The following is a 19,133-nucleotide window of genomic DNA, read 5'->3' on the forward strand; positions in this document are numbered from 1 at the left end:
TAGTAAGATTCGATTAGTATAGAAAGAATTTACATGAAATTTTTGTTTTGTTTTTAAGAAAATAGGAGTATTTTATGAATAATAACATAAAAGTGGCTTAATTGCAATAAAATGATAGTATAATGTATCTAAGTGTCAAACTTGTCGGCAGGTGAAGCTTTTTTTAAAATGGTTGGTAGTTCATTGGTATAATTAAAAGAAAACTTGTAATTAGGAAAAACTAAAAATTATATAAAGGACAAGAGAAGAAGAAGATGATGATGCTGATGTTGAAGCGTGAGAGATGATTTCACTACAAAAAATTTGATTATTAGTGGCCAGAAAATTTGGCCACTAAGAATATTATTTTGGCCGCTATTGATCAACAACAGCCAAATTTGGCCGCTAAAGAGTGGCCGCTAATAGTCCGACGCAAAAGACTATTAGCGGCCATATTTTTGACTCGCCGCTAATTAATAATTGTTTTATAGCGGCGAACTTGGTGGCCGCTAAAAATAATTTTACCTGCCGCAATTTTTTGTTAACTGAGTCCAAGAATCGCCGCTAATACTAGACTATTAGCGGCAACACGTATGTGGCCGCTAATACTATTAAAAAATGAAAATATATATATATATATATATATATATTTAAAAAAAAAAAAACAAAATCAGATCCGCCCATCCTCACTACATTAATTAAATCTCTACATGCAGCTAATACTATTAAAAAATTAAAAAAGAAATTCAAATAAAATTGAAATCCACCCATCCTCACTGCATTAATTAAATCTACATGCATATTGTAATGCAGAAATTCAGAATAAGACCAGATATCCTAAAAGAAGTACATCTCATAAGCAAAATTGTATTGCACATGTTAATAAGTTCATGGTCCGTTGGTGGGATGTATTCAACTTGCCAAGGTAAAAATTACTTGTTGAGAACACTAAGTCAATCAGTTAAGCTCCGAACATGGGAGCATTAATTTAATCTCTACTAGCATAATGCATATCAACCCATACCTTCTTAAGAAGAAAAAGTTCCCTCTATATCTCTAACCCATTTGCCTAGTTTAATCTTTTCAATCTAATTAACTCAACTGAACCTTTATTCTAACTCCAAGTATTCAATTTAATTACTGAAACAAAATATATCTTCAAATCTCTATTATGTTATCTAAGAGCAATCCTAATGTGTCTACATATTATTATATGTGTATTATATCAAAAAATTAGCACACAGAATCTTTACTATTAGCGGCGACATAATTTGGCCGCTAATAGTCTAGTTTGGCCGCTCCGTCTCTCCTAAGCCATCGAGCCCCAACTTAAAAGTCTTTGAGACAAGCACAGATCTCCCAAAAGTCACAGCCAGAGGAGGTTTCTTATTCTCCTTCCTCATACTTCTACCACAAGATGTTCATAATTCTCTTTTAACCTGACATCATAAAACCCCAAAAACTTTTAAAGTAAAATGTGAATTCTTTGCATAAACTAACTTTTATAACCCACACACAGAAACAAACAAACAAAAAATTCTGCAATTTCATGGCAACAACTAAAACAGACTACTAATATTATCACATATTCTCAACCAAAGCCACACAAGTCAAAGCTCTCATTCATTACACATTCCATATTCCAAGTTGAAAAAAATATACATCTTTCCTGAAGTACCAATGTGAAGTAAAGCATTCAAGTCTTGGAACCTAAGCAGCATAAGCATATTTTGGTTTTATCAAGCAATTTCCTGAGAATATACACCACAGTAGATACATGAAAAAGCTTGTATCCATTGCTTTTGAGTTGAGAATACTCTCGACTATACACTATTCTTTTTTCTTTTTCTCTTTCTTTTTTTTTTTTGGGGGGGGGGGCCGGGGGGGGGGGGGGGGGGGGGGGGGGGGGGGGCGTAAGTATACATGTTCCTAATCCAATAACAAGAAGCTGGAGCAGAGAGAGAGAGATTATGTTACATGATTACAGATAACCAAACACATCCTCAACGTTCTAAGAAAACATGACAAAGCTAGGTTTTCAAAACATTTTCTGATATACAATAAGAATGAACAAAAGCAATGTTAGAACAGTTTTATGTCTGGTGACGTGTGGATCTTTGATTCGTTGTGTTATTCGTAATCTGCAATGAAGAACAAACAATGCGTCAGAGGGGGGGTCTCTCGACGTCCCCTCTCCGATGCCTAAGTCAGTGGGCCATTTTGGAGAGGATTCAGAGTCGAGAGTTTTTGAATATTTTTAGTATATATTCAAAGTGTATTTTGTACCTGAGGTAGCAGCCTATTTATAGGCACATATTATCAACCGCATTGTTCCACCTTCATGTCATGGTTGAGTGGGACCTTTAGTGGGATGAGATAGAGGTTGAGTGGGAGAGTGGGAGAGTGGGACACTTACTCCTCATGAGATAATGTATTTATCCCATGTGTTCCAAATATAGCCTTCAAGGTGTTATAGGACTCTGTTAAGCCCTAATGACTGAGCGGGTCAAGTTGGGCCAGCAAGATCAATTGGGCCTTGGTTCGGGCATAGGCCCATTTGCCTAGGGGATAATAATTTCCCCAACAGATACCCCCCGATTCCCATTGGCTGATTTGTCCAACTAGTCGAGCATTGGGAATCTTCTTTTGTACTTGCATATGGGGCTATTTGTATCCGTTGACAGTGAGAATTCAATGTTGATCGTTAGTCACTTGTGGAAAGCATGGCTGTCAGAGTGCCTAGCAAGCATATAGCTTTTACCCCCTTGTGCTTGTGACTTTAGTAATTGAAATCTCAATGGAGACCAAGTATAGAAGATTTCACTTTGCATGTGATAGTAATTTTGAATGCTCGAAGCTGTTCGCAATTGGAGCCTTTCACTGGCCGTTGACAAATCGAAAGATCTCCTAGCTGCGTCAATACGGCAATCTTCTAAAATACTAAATCACGAAGCCACAAAGATTAATTGATATGGTAATTGGTGGTTCTTATTAAGGGAATTTATCTTGTATCAGGTCACGTGACCTGTGACTCAAACATTCTCCAGCAAGTTACTAGTGACTGAAACTTGAGGGGAGCCCTTTATCTGTACATGTCACCTCCTCTGATAATAGCTGTTATTGTCTTGGTACTCTCATTGATAGTAGATAAACTTCATCAGTTTCCTTCAAAGTAATGACCTGGAGGAAAGTGACATTAAGTTTGACCTTTCTCATGTCCTATATAAATGACTCTGAAGATACTGTTGCTTCACATTTATGCTCATTCCCTGCTCTTGACACATGTCTATGACCTTATGTGCTACCTCATCCACGATTTCAGTATGCATTGTTTGCTTTTTTTTTTTTTGATAAGTAATGCATTGTTTGCTGCTGGTTTGGGACCAATATTTTCTTGCTATCTAAACATGTATTTGGTTATGTGTGACTTAGGACAGGACTTCCAACTTGACTAAGGCAGCCTACAGTTTAGTCCATGGTAGGCAGTTAGGAGGAGTATATGCTTTTGAAGTTTTAAAGGGTGGAAGAGTATACTTAAGTTGATAATATGAATTCGGATTAAAAAGAACAATTTTTATGGCTGAAAGGTCGCTATACATTCAGTGATGTATTGCAGTCAGTTATAGATTTGGGGTTGCCAATTTTAGGTTTTAGTAGTGGAAAAGGTTAGGAGGCACCTATATCAGTTTATAATCTGTGAAGATGCAACTGAGTAATAGGTTTGGAAGAAAGAAAGACGAGTTTTGGTGGTGCTATTTTGGGCTGTTAATAGTTTTATCTGTAAACAGCTCTTATTTTCAGAGCTTTGTAGTAACTAGGGTTGAGTCCATGAAAATTGGAGCTCTAAAATAGGACTTTTAAAATTTATAGGATTTACAGATGTGGACTAAAGGAGGAGAAGGAGATGCTATAGACGTCTCATTGAGGATTGAAATTGCATCACAAAACCTTGGAGAGGGCTTGATGGGCGCCAAAATATTCTCAAAAGCCACTGATCTTTGGTGAGTTGGAGTTGTTTCAACAATAATTATAAGCTACTGCCTCGTGGCTACTCCTATTTCTAATTTGTCTAGGTCTCCAAATATTAAAAGTAGGAGATTTGGAAAGAACGCATAAAGACCCAGTAATATAACTTGACCAAAGTAAGACCATGGGCCTTAACTAGAGCCCATTTCCTGTAAAACAAATGTAGAAGATTTACTAATGTAAAGAAACAAATAAGTAAAACTCATAGTAGCTTGAGTAGCTACGGAGGATCTAAATTAGATCCCATGAAAGTTAGACCATAATTTTGAGATATTTTTGTATTTAAACATTTCATAACATCTTGTTGCATGCGCAACGTGCAGAAAATGGATCATCCTCAGTTGAACTTGCTCACAAACCCTGGTGGACAACTAATTTACCGATTGATGTAGCATGTATTATAGATAAAATCATTTCATCAGTGTTGGGTCAATCCCCTTTATCTTTAAAATGAACTGTGTGAGTAACATCAGCAACTTGGGTTCTTTATAGAATGGAAGGAATGATGATTTTTTTTTTAATTAATTAACTTTTCCCCTTACGTGATTGTGTGAGCTTTGTTGCAAGAATGTACATTTTGAATCATATAAAAACAAATTCCGGAGATGGATGGATTTCCTCAACTCATTTATATGTTGGTCCAGTAATGGGCACCATTTGATGTAGCATATTTATGAAGTGGGTTTGTACTTAAATTTTTTTAATCATATTCATTTTTAGTTGATAGTCGATTTAATTTTTCTGGATTTATGTATTTGTATTTGATATGGGAGGTTAGTCATATCCACAAATGTTTGTCCAATGGCTTATTTATTATATTATATTGATTTATTTAAAAAAAAAATTGGAAATGTTTTTCCTTTTCCTTATGTGAAATGTTCAGAATCCTAAATTGCAAATGAACAACTGGTGCAGGTTTAGCTGGTCTTCGTGTTGGATATGGAGCATTTCCTTTGAGCATCATCGAGTATCTTTGGAGAGCAAAGCAACCTTATAATGTTTCAGTTGCTGCTGAAGTATCTGCTTGTGCAGCTTTGCAGAATCCCACATATCTTGAGGTTAATTCTTTTTTATTCTTATTAGTATTCTCCATATTTTTTTTTTTTTATTAGTAAACGATTATCATTAGAAGTGCAAAAGGTGCATTGCAAAAAGCGCAACCCAAATACATAGGGAATATGCAAAAGAAACACCTAGCTAAAATATGAAATAAGTTATGAAAACTAAGCAAATTAAGATCTAGGGCAACTATCCAAAGGTAAAGAGTTTTGAAGAAGAAAACTCTAGTTCCACTACAGTTCTTTCGCGATCTTCAAAACATCTATAATTTTTTTTTCCCTCCCAAGATACCCCAAAAGGCAAGACGGAACCAACTTCCATACAACTACACATTAATGACTACCTCCCAACCCTCTCCAACAAGCGAAAAAGTTTATTTCTAGGCATGACCCAAGCTAACCCAAGACGATTGAAGATAGCACTCCACAAAGTATAGGTGATCTCGCAATAGAGAAGAAGATCCACAGTCTCCCTACTCTTTTTGCACATACAACACTAGTCAACTACAATGACATGTCGTTTCTTTAAGTTATCCATGGCGAGGATCTTCTCTAGGGTGGCTGTCCAAGCAAAGAACTCCGCTCTCAAGGTAACGTTATGCCACCAAATACATTTCTAGGGAAAAGGAGCACTCTCATGAGGTACAAGGACATTATAGAGAGATCTTACACCAAACATCCCTCTTTTGGAAGGGACTGAACGAAGCTTGTCCTTACCTCTCTGTCTTAATCTAAGAGAATACAACAAATTAAAAAACATAAGTAACAATATCCACTTTCCAATCATGAGTTGCTCTAATAAAGCTTATATTCCACTGGTGAAGACCACTAGCAAGCTCCAAGCAATTTGCCATTGAAGCATCTTTTACGCGAAATACAAGGCCTGCAGATAACAGATGCAATCTGGGATAGGCCCGCAAAAAATTAGAGTTTCATATGCAAACATAAGATAGGAGATATGAAGTAAATAAGAGTTCCTAGACCCTACAGAGAAGCCTGAAATGAAGCCCCCATCTACAGTAGCAGAAATCATTTTAGTAATAGCCTCCATAACAATGACAAAGAGCAGATAAGATAGCAGATTTCTGTCTCAAACCTCAGGAGCTATTGAAGAAGTTGGAAGGGGAACCATTCACCAAAGAAGAAAATGCGCACTGTATAAATACAATGGGCTATCCAAATACGTAATTTCTCCCAAAAACCACATCTCCTGAACAAGTACAAAAGAAACTCGCAGTTGACATGATCGTAGATTCGTAGATCTTGCTTGCAAAGCACACCTGGAACACAGAACCTAATCCTGCTATCCAAGCACTCTTTAGCTACAAGAACGAAATCTAGAATTTGCCTGCCTTTGACAAATGCATTATAGGACTTCGAAATAATCTTCTCTACAACTCTTTTCAGCCTATTGGCTAGGACTTTGGCAATAATATGCATTAACCATTCATATTTTTTTACGGATAAATTAGTACTACTTCCATTCAATGCCATGTCTAATATGAATCAGCAATCTCTACCAGGAAGTGAAAGAGGCTTTGGTACAAGAAAGGGAGAGGCTTTTTAATCTTCTCAAGGAAGTGCCATTCCTCAATCCATATCCAAGCCATTCTAATTTCATTCTTTGTGAGGTTGCATCTGGAATGGATGCTAAGAAACTGAAGGTGCGTAATTTGCTTGCTCATATCATTACTTTACCATGTTAAAAGATTTTTGGTTCTGTATCCAATATTTGCGTTGTATAGACAGACAGTCATACATTCCTGTATGTCTGTGTGTGTAATCCTAATCTCTTATATAGAGTTAGATTTGATTGTCTGATGTAGCTGTCAAGATGATTCCTTTCCTTTTCTTAAAATATTTGTTTTTTGGAGACAATACTTCAAATTTAGTTTGTCATGGGAAAATGTTTGTGTCCTTCACTTCACGTTGCTATTTAGTTTACAAAATAATTTCGGATGAAGTTTTTTACTCAAAATTATGATCGATATGGGCCAGCTAGGAAAATGGACTAAAATGTAGATAATGGGGACTGAGATCCGGTTATTGCAGTGGGGGCAAAATCTCTTATCTAGGATGTCCATTTAAAATAAATGGCCCATATGGCGAAAACACAAAAGAAAGAGAAAGAAGGGTGGCTTGCAGTGCAAGGGGTGGCTGTTGGGATGGCAGAACCACCTCCTTTGGCCACAAGGGGTGGTTTTGCCTCCCTTAATGGCTGGTTGGGGTGGCCTACCTTTGACCATAAGGGGAGGTTTGGCCACTCCCAAAGGGTGGTTTTTTGGGGGGTGGCTGACCCACTCTTTTAGCCATATAGGGGGTTTGGCCACCTCCAAGGGTGGTTTAGGGGAGGCCAAACCACCCTCTTGGTCACGGGGGTGGTTTGGCCACTCCAATGGTTGGTTTGAGAGTGGGCGAACCACTCATGAGGCAAAAGAGGGTGGTTCGGCCACTACAAAATGGCGACTTGGGTGGCCTAACCACCCCAATGGCCAAAGGGGGTGGTTCGGCTACCCCAACAGCTACCCCTTGCATTACAAGCCACTCTTTTCTCTGTCATATGTTTGGTCACGATCTAGATCATTCATTTAAAATGAACGGTCTAGATAAGAGCTATTGCACCGGATCTCAATCCAAATTATCGTGTACTCTATATTTGTTTTCCTTCTAAATTATTAGATGCATGTTGCAGACTTGTGTGCCTAGATGTAGCATGTCGGGGTCCGTAGAAGAGTCTCTTTCACCAGTCTTTAGTAGCTTTAGCAATCAGATTCGGTCTTGCTCGACTGTTTAGCCTGGTAACCATCAAACCAGCTATCCAGTTAGTTTGGGCTGTAATTTGGAGGATCAGCTTAGGGTTCTATTGGTAGGTGGTGGTCCATGAAGATGGTCTTGCCTTTTCTGTTTCTTTCAAAGATATTGTACAAGTCAATCGCTGCTCGTTTTGCTTTGAACCTATTGTAGTGTTAGAGAAAGATAAAAAAAAAATTGTGATAATCTTATATTGGTACAGGAGGACCTTGCAAAAATGGGTGTAATGATCCGTCATTACAACAACAAAGAATTGAAGGGTTATGTGCGTGTCTCTGTTGGGAAGCCTGAACACACAGATGCCTTTATGAAGTGCCTTGGACGCCTGTCTTAATACTTTTAACTGTGCAGGGGCATCCTTTTAGGGAGCAGAGTAAATCTACATTTGCAATTGGTACTTCTATACTATACTAAATCTACATTTTTAAACCACAATATTTAGATTGTGGAAAGTGAATAATATCCTCATTTTCTCGTGGAAGCTAAATGACACTTTTTTTTTTTAGACACTAGAGAGTGCTCTTTGTTAGAGAGACAGAGGCTCAATTATCTTTTGGTATGTAATCCAATTTATATGCTTGTTTTCCTTGTGCAAAAGAGGGTGCTAATCTTCTTTTTCTTTTTTTCTTTTTTCTTTTTTCTTTTTTTTTTTTGAACACAAGAAAAGAAACCTTCATTATTGAAAATGAGTCCAACATTTGGCTAAAAGCCAACACAAATACAGAAGCACAGAAGGCTAATATAATACCCGAAGGCAAAATTTCACTGCCCGAAGGCCATCACAATGGCTAGAAATGAAGAATCTCCACCCACAAAACCAGAAAAATCCTGACTTAAAGCAGCTACCAACGGTAGACTGTGACAAAGATCAAGAATATGCAAAAACAACTGTTACCCAAATAATAAACAAACATTACAAGGAGCAGCCATTAAGCCCCTCTGAACAATAAAGCACATCCTAACACAAAGAAAGAGAAGCAGATCTAGCTTTCAAGCCATCAAACAGATTTTCATAATGTTTGAAAATTATAAAGGTAAATTGTTTAAAAACACAAGAAGAAACACAACTCAGAGTCGGCAAAGGCAAAAAATCACCCTGACGCCAACGCGTGTATCACATGCACTGCCCCCGGGAGTCCTCTACTGTAGTTGAACATTGGCCGTTCCGAAAACACCAACAACCCGACTGGAAAAAATGGAGCGTGGGCCTCACACGCAGCCCCAACCATGACGCGTGCAAACTACGCTCCGAGCATGGAGGTCCAACACTGCCGAAAGTTGAGGCGGCAAAATTAGAGGCCAACAGCGAGCAACAATAAAGGGGACATGTCGCAATATTTCCGGTGAATCAGCTCAGATCTATTCGAAAAATGGTCGGAAAAATCACAAAACGGTCACTCCCCTTGGACGTCTCAAAAGGGATGTTTTGCAACAAAAACACAAAATACAAAGCAAATAAAACAAGTTCCATAGCCCCAACAGCTAGGAGGACAACAACCTTCACCGGATCTAACCGGGAGGACCAAAAGCTCTACAACCCAGAGGTTGAGAGAACAATAGCACCTACCATTGCGAACAAGTGGGGTGAACAAAAGCCACACTAGCCCATAAAGATTAGGTGGAAGACCAGAGCCGAGAGGGGAGGCAAAAACCTCCCCTTTGGCGAACACACACTTGTTGGAGAGCTTCTGGACCAGAGAGAAAAGAAGAGTCGAGAAACGGTTGCAGTTTTGGTGATAATCTTTTCTATGCTAAAGGTTTTGTAAAACATTGCTTGGCGCACTGTGATCATACATTCACCTTTGCAAATACATAGTACAAGATTACAAGAGCAAAGGAACAAGGAAAAATACTCATGGTATTACAACTTTTACTATAATTTTTTTACAAATTACAGTTGATAATTAGTAAAATTATTAAGAGTGTATGGTTGACAAGTCAGCCATTAATCAATTAAATTGATAACTTAGGCTTTTGCTTAATTACAAGGAAAAAAACTGTAAAATTAGTTCATATTGTTTACTTGATTTGTAATTAAAATGTTATGAGAGTTTCTTGTGACGTGTAAAAAAAACAAATCACTCTTGACTATCAAATTTCGTCAAATAACTTAATGAATTTTATTAGTGTGTTAAGTCAGAAGCTAATAAAATTGTGACGCATATCTTATTTAATTTTTTACTTTTAAAAATACACTTGGGATTTTCCACGTCACAATTTACTCCATGTCGGCTAGGAAGGTAAATTTGGAGAAAAACCTTAAGTTTACCAAAATCAACCACACCGAGGCTGTACGTTCTCATCTTCTTTATCCAGTTCTTAACCACACCGTTCGCTGTTCATCTTCTTTCGCCTGAGTTCGTGCCTCTACCAGCGTTCATTCCAAATCTATGGGAGAACTTATTGATGATGAAAACGAACAACCTCGGTGTGGTTGATTTTGGTAGACCTAGATTTTTCTCCAAAGTTACCATGCTAATGACGTGGTGTAAAATATGAGGTGGAAAATCTTAAGTGTATTTTGTAATGTCAGATATTAAATAGGATACATGTTGCAATTCTATTAACTTTGACATGACACATTAATGATGTTTTTAAAGGTCGAAACACAATTTTATCAAACGCTTAATGACGTTTTTAAGTCGTAAGCGCCACATATTCTTTGCCACCTATGGGAGGAAAGTACTAGTTCATATTATGAAGCTAAAGAAATCCATCATGATGGCTCATGCAACTACTTTGCATAAATTCTTTAGCTGGAAAGTACTGATTCATGAAAGTGGGTTAAGCATCAAACAAAGGAGATGCTGAAAATGATTTTTTACAGTTATATAAATTCATCATAATTATAGATGGAAATGGTGTTACTTTCATGTTTCCCACCTCTACGCAGACGAAAACCATCTTCTTCTTCCACCGCCGACGTTGATGAACCCGTCAAGTTATTTTCTTCTCTGATTACCGATATCGACAGGCTTCAAACATCGCTACAACCTGAAGGTTCCATTTCCCTTAAATGGTGCTCTGAAGCCACCAATCTCCTGAGGAAGATTCACTTCCAGATGCTTCTCTGTTACGAAAAGGTACCCTGTTCGTGGGATGGCATAAATATCTTGGAAGAGTACATGAAAGAGACCTTAGATCTCCTTGACTTATGCAACTCTCTGAAATCAGCCATTTCCGGGATGGGAAGGTATCGGCTAATGGTTGACATCGCTGTTGGAAAGTTCTGTGATGACAACGAGATTCCAGAAGCAACTGCCATGACTGAGATTGAGAGATTAGAAAGTGGGAGAAAGAACATTTATGGGGTTGAGAAGTGGAAAGATATGAATCTATTCGAGATCACCGGCATGCCTAAAACTAAGATCCGTTTCATCTATGCCATTAAAAGCACCATTACTGTAATGGGCAAGCTTATTTTTTCTGCAGTTCTCTACCCAGTTTCCAATATTGGAAAGGAGGAGGAAGTTTACAGAGAGTTTCCTCAGCTGAAGTTATTCTCAGTTTCACTTGGGAGGCTCGTGGATTGCTTCTTGAAGGGGAAGGACGACACAGGGAGGCAGGTTTTGGTTGAGAATAAGGTTGTAGAGAAGGCGGTTTTAGATATTAAAGAAGAGGTTTTGAAGGGCAAAGAAGCAGGGGATCGAGAAAGGCTTCGGAAGAGTATCGATTTGCTGAAGAAAAGCTCTTTGGCTCTCGAAGAGGGTGTGGAGATGTTTGAAGCTGCAGTGAATAAGCTGTTTGAAGAGGTTGTCAATGGAAGGAATAAGATTCTGGCTATGCTCAATGCAAATTAGTGATAATATATATAGATCTGTACGTTGGTGTACAAAATAATTCTTCATTTGTCATTTTGGAGATATATACATGGATGAAAATGATAGACCTACAACACTGGTACAACTTCACAACACCCTCTCACATGAAGGGTAGACCTCACACATGTAACGGTGCAGTATAAGAATCAATCTTCATACATAGAATATTGTGAAAAAAATGGATATGGTGGTGAAAAATAGAGAAATCCTAAACTTACACCCTTCCCTCACTCCCAACATTATACACCATGAAGTGTCAATGACATGGCGTTGCCACATCAAAAAAAGTAATAAAAAATAGCTCGTCAATATGGACACATTTTTGGCATTGAAAAACTTGTTTTCTGCATAGCATACTGACAAAGGACGTGACTTTCTGCTCTCTCAAAAATCCTACAGAGAAATAGTTTGCAAACTGACAAAAGACTTGATCGACGTTCTTTTTGAGCGGGCAGAAAGGTCACGTCCTTTGGCAGTTTGCTATATCAAAAAACACGCTTTTCAATGCAAAAAATGTGTCCATTTAGCAAAGTTTTTTTTTTTTTTTTTTTTGGCAACGCCATGTCATTGACACCTCAGGGTGTATAAAGTTAGGAGTAAGAAATGGGGGTAAGTTTAGCATTTCGTGAAAAAAAGAAAAAAACAAAAAAAAAAAAAATGTATCTAATGCAAAACTATGGAACCTATATATATATATTGTATATGGTTAAATTGCTAATTTATAATGAAGTGGATCTACTTTATATATATATTGTATATGGTTAGACTGTCGTGTCCGGTGGATAATGCATTACTGAACCCGATATATCGGTCGAGATGTAATATTGTAGAAATATTTTTTCACTACAATGCAAGATTTTTTTTTTTTTTTTTTTTTTTGAAGTGAAATATCATGCTTTCATTCAAATAAATCAAATGATACACTTGTCGGCATTTACAATGTCATAGATAAACACGGTACTCTTCCAATCCATTTAAATTTTCTCTTCAGACCTTTGGAGTGTCGATGCAAAATGTTTTAAAGAAATAAATATATTCTAAATTTTTTTTTTTTTTTTTAGTGTGTTTATTGATATAAATAGATTTAAATTATTTTTTGATTTGTCGACAAACAGAACCAATTAAAAAGAGCAAGACCATCTGTTCTGTCAAACACGGTATTATTAAATTGATTGAGATCTTGTGCAATAGCTGTAAAAGAAAGGCGTACAATTTGTCATGTCATCAAATGGTGGGTTAAACTCTCTCTCCAAACTAAATTAAAACTAAAACTCCTACTTTCACCATGACCACCGTAGCTCCACGGTCACCATACCGCCACTATGAGCCTATCACCATTACCACCAAGTTGAAATCTCTCTCTCTCTCTCTCTCTCTCACATTGTATAGACAAATGGGTAGCCAACCACTTCTCTGACTGCTATAAGGGTGGCCAAACCACCTTAGTGGCCTGAAATGGTGGTTTTGCCTCCCTCAAAGGCCAACATGAGGTGATTTGAATACCTCTAAAAGTCAGGTTGATGGTGGTCAAAAGCTAGGGGTGGTTCGGCCACAAGTACCCCAATGGTCAAAAGTAGTAGTTTGACCATCCTCAAAGGTCGGTTGGGTCATTGGATTAGTTCGGCTACCCCTTTGTCTATAGAGAGAGAGAGAGACAGAGAGACTTTGGTCATGGTGCTTGTAGTTGTGGTGTAGGAATCATTGTGGAGCTACGGAAGCCATGGTGGAGGTCGAGGTCAGGGGCTGGAAAAAGAGAGAAAGCTCAAGCTTAACCCACCATTTTTTATGATGTGATAGATTTTGGACAATTCATTTTAAATAAACGACCCATATTAAAGGTATTGCATGGGATTTTGATCCTTACTAAAATGTGTGCATCCCAAAAAAAAAAAAACCGGAGGAAAATTACCCGTTTTTATTAATCAAGCATTAATGCAGATAATATTGATTGAGTCAAGCAGGCCTGTGATCACTACTGCTCATTTTTGCTTCTCCTAATAACTTTTGAATAAGAATCCTCTTTATTTCACTTGAAAGGAACTTCCATTTGAAGCTCCTAAAAGGTATTAATTCTTTTTGCACATAAACTACGTCCATTTTTTTTTTTCCAATTTTATTTTATAATAGGATGAAGTTGAAAGGAACTTCGAATTGGTAGGTGTTTGAAGCTCCCTAGTCCTAAAAATTATTAATTCTTAGTGCATGTATCAAGAATTCACTTATTTATATGTTCTTTTATAATTGAATCTTGTTCAGGTTATCACCATGCATGCCTGCATTACTATGAGATGCAGGACTTCAAGGACACAATAATATGTTTATTTTATTTATTTTTTGAATTACAATAAGATTGCACATACTTAAAGCCACAGGCTTACATATGAAGTCGTCTCTGCATGTGACTTGTTCATACATTTTACCGGCAACGAATTGAAACTAGCCAGAAGTAGATAGCATTAATATAATTGGAGAGTTATTTATAAAGTTCCATGACTCCCCAAACATGGTAAACACTGCAGATAAGACGAAAACCTGAAAATCCCGAACTCTTGCTCAAGCCCTCGAAGTCCTTTTCAGTTCTTTCTTTCCCTTCAAAGAGAACAAGCATGATATTATCCATGGAAGAAACGAACTTAGCAGCATCACTTGACTGATCAGGTGCCTCTGGCATTACATGGTCAATGATAATCACCTTTCCATTTTTTTGCAGTGCTTTATTGCAATTCTTCAAAAGTTTTATGCATTGTTCATCACTCCAATTATGACATGTACTCTGCAATTAATATAATACATTTTTTTTTTTTGAGTTAAGCCATGCCAATCTACGTGCTTTCTAGTGTCACATAAATGGTTAATTAATTAACTGACCTTTAAAATAATGGCGTCACCTTTTGGAACACTAACATACATATCTCCTCCAACATGCTTGATACCTGCATAAAATTTGACCTTAATTGCTCTTCAACATCAAATTCTTCCTTCTTCTTCTTCTTCTTCATTTTTTTTTTTTTTTTTTAATGAATAAGCTAGTAATTTATTAAAAAGAAACTAAGGAAAAGCGGGACAATTCCTATAATTAATGAAAGATACAATTCTCTAGAAAGTAAAGAACAGAGAAAGAAAAAGGATAAGAAATTGCATTGCATGATATTTATATGATCCATTGAAGGTATCATAAAAGTAGCTCATGTAGAAGTATATGAAAGAGAAAGATTGCATAAGGAGAGAAATAGACTGATAAATCATTAGGGCTACATCTTGTATTGAAGTGTATTAAACTGTATTACAATGGTCATTATTTATAAAGAGTATATGAGTGGTGAACAAGAAAATTAACCTAGACTAAATAAGGAATAGAATCAATATTGATAATTCTATAAATAAACTCAATAAATATTCTAACATACTAATATTTAGAGCCTTCTTCTTCTAGAGGGCTTTTTTTTTTTTCCCCGTAAAAAATATGCTTTAACCCATTAAACTATGACCACATTTTCATTTACACTTTCAAACTCTTAAAAGTAACATCGGGGCCCCCTGAACTACCACTGCGTGTTAAATTAGACTCTTTTTCATTTTTCTGCTCAAAATGCCAATGAGGTTATTAAAAAAAATTTACAATTTGAAAAAAAAAAATTAAAATTATTAAAAAATTTAACAAAAAGGGGAAAAAACTTAAAATACCAAAAAATGGGTTTCTTTTTACATATTAGCTCCCTTAATTTTTTTTCAAACGATTTTTTATTTCAATTTGATTTTTTTAATAACTTCAAGGATATTTTGGATAGAAAAACACAAAAAGCGTCTAATTTGACATGTGGTAGTTCATAAGACCCAAACGTCACTTTTTAAAGTTTTGAGGTACAAATGAAAATGTGAAAATCGATAATTAAGGTGAAAATGGAAAGTAATGCTATTAACCATTGTATCCAAGTTGCATTTAAAGCATAAGTTGATGCATTGGGAATTGAGCTCGTATTATTGCAAAAAGAAAAAGAAAAAAAGGAGACTTAAGATTCTAAGAAGACTACTTTTGAGAACTTAGTGATGTGTTACCCTGTGAGATTACCAGCCTCATTAATATATACTCTCTAAATATGTTTTTGTATTAGGTTTAATTTGTTTGTTTCAACTCATGTAAAAAGTAGTTGTTGTGGTCTAAAAGTTGCTCCTGTTCTTGTTTGTTTTAGCAACTGAGTTCCCACTGGTAAGCGAGAGCATTTTTGCACTTTCTCTAATTTTTTTTTTTTTTTCTTTGGGTAAAAGTTATCTGATCCATTTAAAAAGAAAAAAGAAAAGTCATTCATCGTGAACTTAGCTTAATTGTATTCTAGTACGTACCTGGATAAGATGGCGCATGTTTTATCGCTTGAGGCAAATCAAAGTTGACGCCTTTAATGGAAGGGTAGATGGAAATGACCTTGTTGAGGGTTGCCCCAGTGCCACCAGCAACATCAACCAACAATGATACTCCCTCAAATCCTTTGTATGTCTAAAGAACTCTTTTCATGACTATTTCGGAGAGATCAGCCATGGCCGTGTTAAGAAGAATGTTCAATCTTCGATCAGCTTCCATGAATTTGAAGATACTGTTCCCATAGACCTTTGTAAATAGATTACCTTCTTCAAGAATAGCATCCTTAAGATGGTGCCTATAACAAAACGTACGAAGAATGCCAAAACAGTTTGAGTACTATACTGATAATTAGTACTTGTACGTTCAATAGTTTGCATATATATACATACCAGACGTCTGCTTCCTTTTCGTAAAAATTAAGTAATGCGAGGGAACCCAAGTAGGCACCATGTTCATTTCGAACGTAGAATTTGCCGGCCGGTGAGAGTCCATAGAGTCTCTCAACCCTTCCATCTTCGCAGGTGCGCATAGAGAAAGTAAGAAGTGATCAGTAGCTTGCAAGTAAACGGAGCATGCGATGGAGCAGAAAAGGCGCGCCATCGGGGTTTTTCGTGGGAAGCTGAGAAGAAATCTCAGAGGGCGACATGTAACCATCCCGGTTTGCCCGACTAGCAATGATGTCGAACAGGTTGAGCTCAATGGCTGCGTTCAATACCATGGGAATTACTTGAGAGGTGGACAGCAGCATGGCATGGAGAACTGCATCGTCATCTTCTTTGTTAATGGAGGGCTTTTGATCCCACTGGTTTTGTGTTGAAGCCATATATATTATATAATTGCTGCTTTGATTTCACTGGGTGTTGTGCATGTTGAGGTTTGCCGCATGTTGTTTCTGTTGTTTGTTCTATTTATAGTTCAAACAATACTGTCGTGATCGAGATCATCGGACGCAAGTAATCAAAGTCGTCGCACATTTTGGGTGAGCCGCTAAAAGTACTCATAATTAACTTTGAATTTACTTCCTAAACGTACATCATGTACTCGAACAAGTTCGCAACCATACAACTCAACAAACTGTTTGGAAAATATATTGATACCGTATATTACGGTACTCTCCATATAGATGTTAGAGAATATAACAATACCGTATATTACGGTACTCTCTATATATTGTAGGATTTGAATTAATCCTCATTAATTGTAATTGATTATAATCAAATCAGATTTGAATACATTCAATTCTGATTTGATTGTATTCTCTTTACATACCATTTTGTATTCTCTCTATATCCCTATAAATAGGGATAATTTGTATTGTAAATCAATCAAGCAAAAAGAGCAACAATGTAGCCCCTTGGGCTTTACTCTGTGGACGTAGGTCATAGACCGAACCACGTAAAATCTCCTGTCTCTCTTATTTTATTATTCCACATTTTATTTCTTTTAGGTTTTAGATTATTTTCATGGTATCAAAGCTATAGGCTAACGCCAATGTTCGATCCAATGGTCCTGTGATTTATTTCTCTTCTTTTTCATTTTCTTGTATTTTAGTTTTCTTATAGTCAATGCTTTGCAAATCTCATCCCCATAGATATTGCAGTGTATTTGACGGAAAAAAAAAAAAAAAAAAAAAAAAAAAAAAAAAAAACAAAAAAAAAAATTTCGTATTGTTCCTGAGAAAAGAAAAGGAAAAAAAAAAAATTTGTATTCCGTTATGGGGAGATTTCTTATTGTTCCTGAGAAAAAAAAAAAGAGGAAATTTCGTTATGAAGAGATTTCGTACTGTTCCTGAGAAAAAAAAAATGCATTTTGGTTTTGGGGAGATTACTGTTCCTGAGAAAAGAAAAGAAAAAAATAAATAAATAAATAAATAAAATCTTTCCGTGTGTTTTCACGATGGGTGTTTGTAGATCGACTCTTTGTCGATCCTAGTTGGTGTCACTGGCAAGTTCTCATCTGCTCTGGCAGTTTCAAATCGTTTGAGGCGGCGTCTGGTTGTCTCCGTCGAGTTTCGGGCGGTTCTGTTGTGTTCATTGGCGACGTTTGGCCATTAATGGTGTTTTCATGGTTGTTAGCGGCTTTTGTGGTATTTTCATATTTTCCGCCAACTTTTGAGTTGTCCGGCGATGTTCCAGGCGATATGTGGTGTTCTCCGGTGAGATTAAGTCCTGTCGACAAGTTTTTGGCAAGTCTCAGGTGAGCTGTTGGAGACGGAGGTCTCCGTTTGGTTACAGGTATTTTGTTTGGTTTTTCAAACCGTTCAGTTCAGTGTTTTCTTGGTCAAAAAAAAAAAAGGGAAACGTGTAGAGAAACTGAGAAAGGCTTGGTTATTTATGTGCCTGACTTGAATCAAATGAGTGTAGCGTCGTGCAGATGCAACGAAGGAAGAAAAAAAAAAAAAGAAAAAAAAAATCATTAAAAAGAGGCCAAGTTGCCCGGCCATATTATTTTGGCCTTTTGTTGGCTCTTTATTTTGGTCATTGACCCATATTTTGGCATGTGGTATTGTTTCAAATCCATGTCTATTTTAGCCCATAGTTGGCCCCATATATTTTTGGCTCCTGTGGTATTGTTTCAAACCCAGACCCATTTCAGCTCGTTGTTGGCTTTTATATTTGGCTCATAGTTAGCCCATTATTTGTATTTTGGCATTTGTGGTCTTATTTTAAGCCCATGCCCATTTAGCCTCCAGTTGGCTCGAAGAAGAAGGAGGAAGACGAAGAAGCAGAAGAAGGAAGACGAAGAAGAAGAAGAAGAAGAAGAAATATATTCTCTAAATTTGGGTTATATACGATCCAACATAATAATAAAAAATCAAAAATCAAAAATCAAACTCAAGATTTCAGAATCTTTCACCTTGAGTTTGCGGGGGGATGTTAGAGAATATATTGATACCGTATATTACGGTACTCTCCATATATTGTAGGATTTGAATTAATCCTCATTAATTGTAATTGATTATAATCAAATCAGATTTGAATACATTCAATTCTGATTTGATTGTATTCTCTTTACATACCATTTTGTATTCTCTCTATATCCCTATAAATAGGGATAATTTGTATTATAAATCAATCAAGC

At 36.7% G+C, this 19,133-nt stretch overlaps 2 protein-coding genes and 1 pseudogene across 2 annotated transcripts; 2 read left to right on the plus strand and 1 right to left on the minus strand.

Annotated features, from left to right (window-relative positions):
* Window positions 1–4,771: 4,771 nt before the first annotated feature.
* Window positions 4,772–8,471, plus strand: LOC133866095 (histidinol-phosphate aminotransferase, chloroplastic-like). The gene is made up of 4 exons (XM_062302653.1): window positions 4,772–4,778; window positions 4,921–5,063; window positions 6,587–6,727; window positions 8,077–8,471. Exons 1-4 carry the CDS (start codon window positions 4,772–4,774, stop codon window positions 8,206–8,208), a joined length of 423 nt encoding a protein of 140 aa, XP_062158637.1. The 3' UTR covers window positions 8,209–8,471.
* Window positions 8,472–10,732: 2,261 nt separating this feature from the next.
* On the plus strand, window positions 10,733–11,769 carry LOC133866096 (uncharacterized). The gene has a single exon (XM_062302654.1). The coding sequence runs from the start codon at window positions 10,733–10,735 to the stop codon at window positions 11,672–11,674; it is 942 nt and encodes a 313-aa protein (XP_062158638.1). The 3' UTR covers window positions 11,675–11,769.
* A 2,399-nt stretch (window positions 11,770–14,168) lies between these two features.
* On the minus strand, window positions 14,169–16,915 carry LOC133866097 (caffeic acid 3-O-methyltransferase-like; annotated as a pseudogene).
* Between the last annotated feature and the right edge of the window lie 2,218 nt (window positions 16,916–19,133).

Source organism: Alnus glutinosa, chromosome 4, assembly GCF_958979055.1.
Source record: "Alnus glutinosa chromosome 4, dhAlnGlut1.1, whole genome shotgun sequence".
In the NCBI taxonomy this organism is placed as follows: domain Eukaryota; kingdom Viridiplantae; phylum Streptophyta; class Magnoliopsida; order Fagales; family Betulaceae; genus Alnus; species Alnus glutinosa.

Bases quoted from the DNA above. Each gene is read 5' to 3' on its own strand.
- LOC133866095 (XM_062302653.1), top strand. The intron at 5,064-6,586 runs GTTAATTCTTTT...AATCTCTACCAG, and splicing joins AGAATCCCACATATCTTGAG to GAAGTGAAAGAGGCTTTGGT. The intron at 6,728-8,076 runs GTGCGTAATTTG...ATATTGGTACAG, and splicing joins TGGATGCTAAGAAACTGAAG to GAGGACCTTGCAAAAATGGG.
- LOC133866096 (XM_062302654.1), top strand. From the start codon at position 10,733: ATGGTGTTACTTTCATGTTTCCCACCTCTACGCAGACGAAAACCATCT.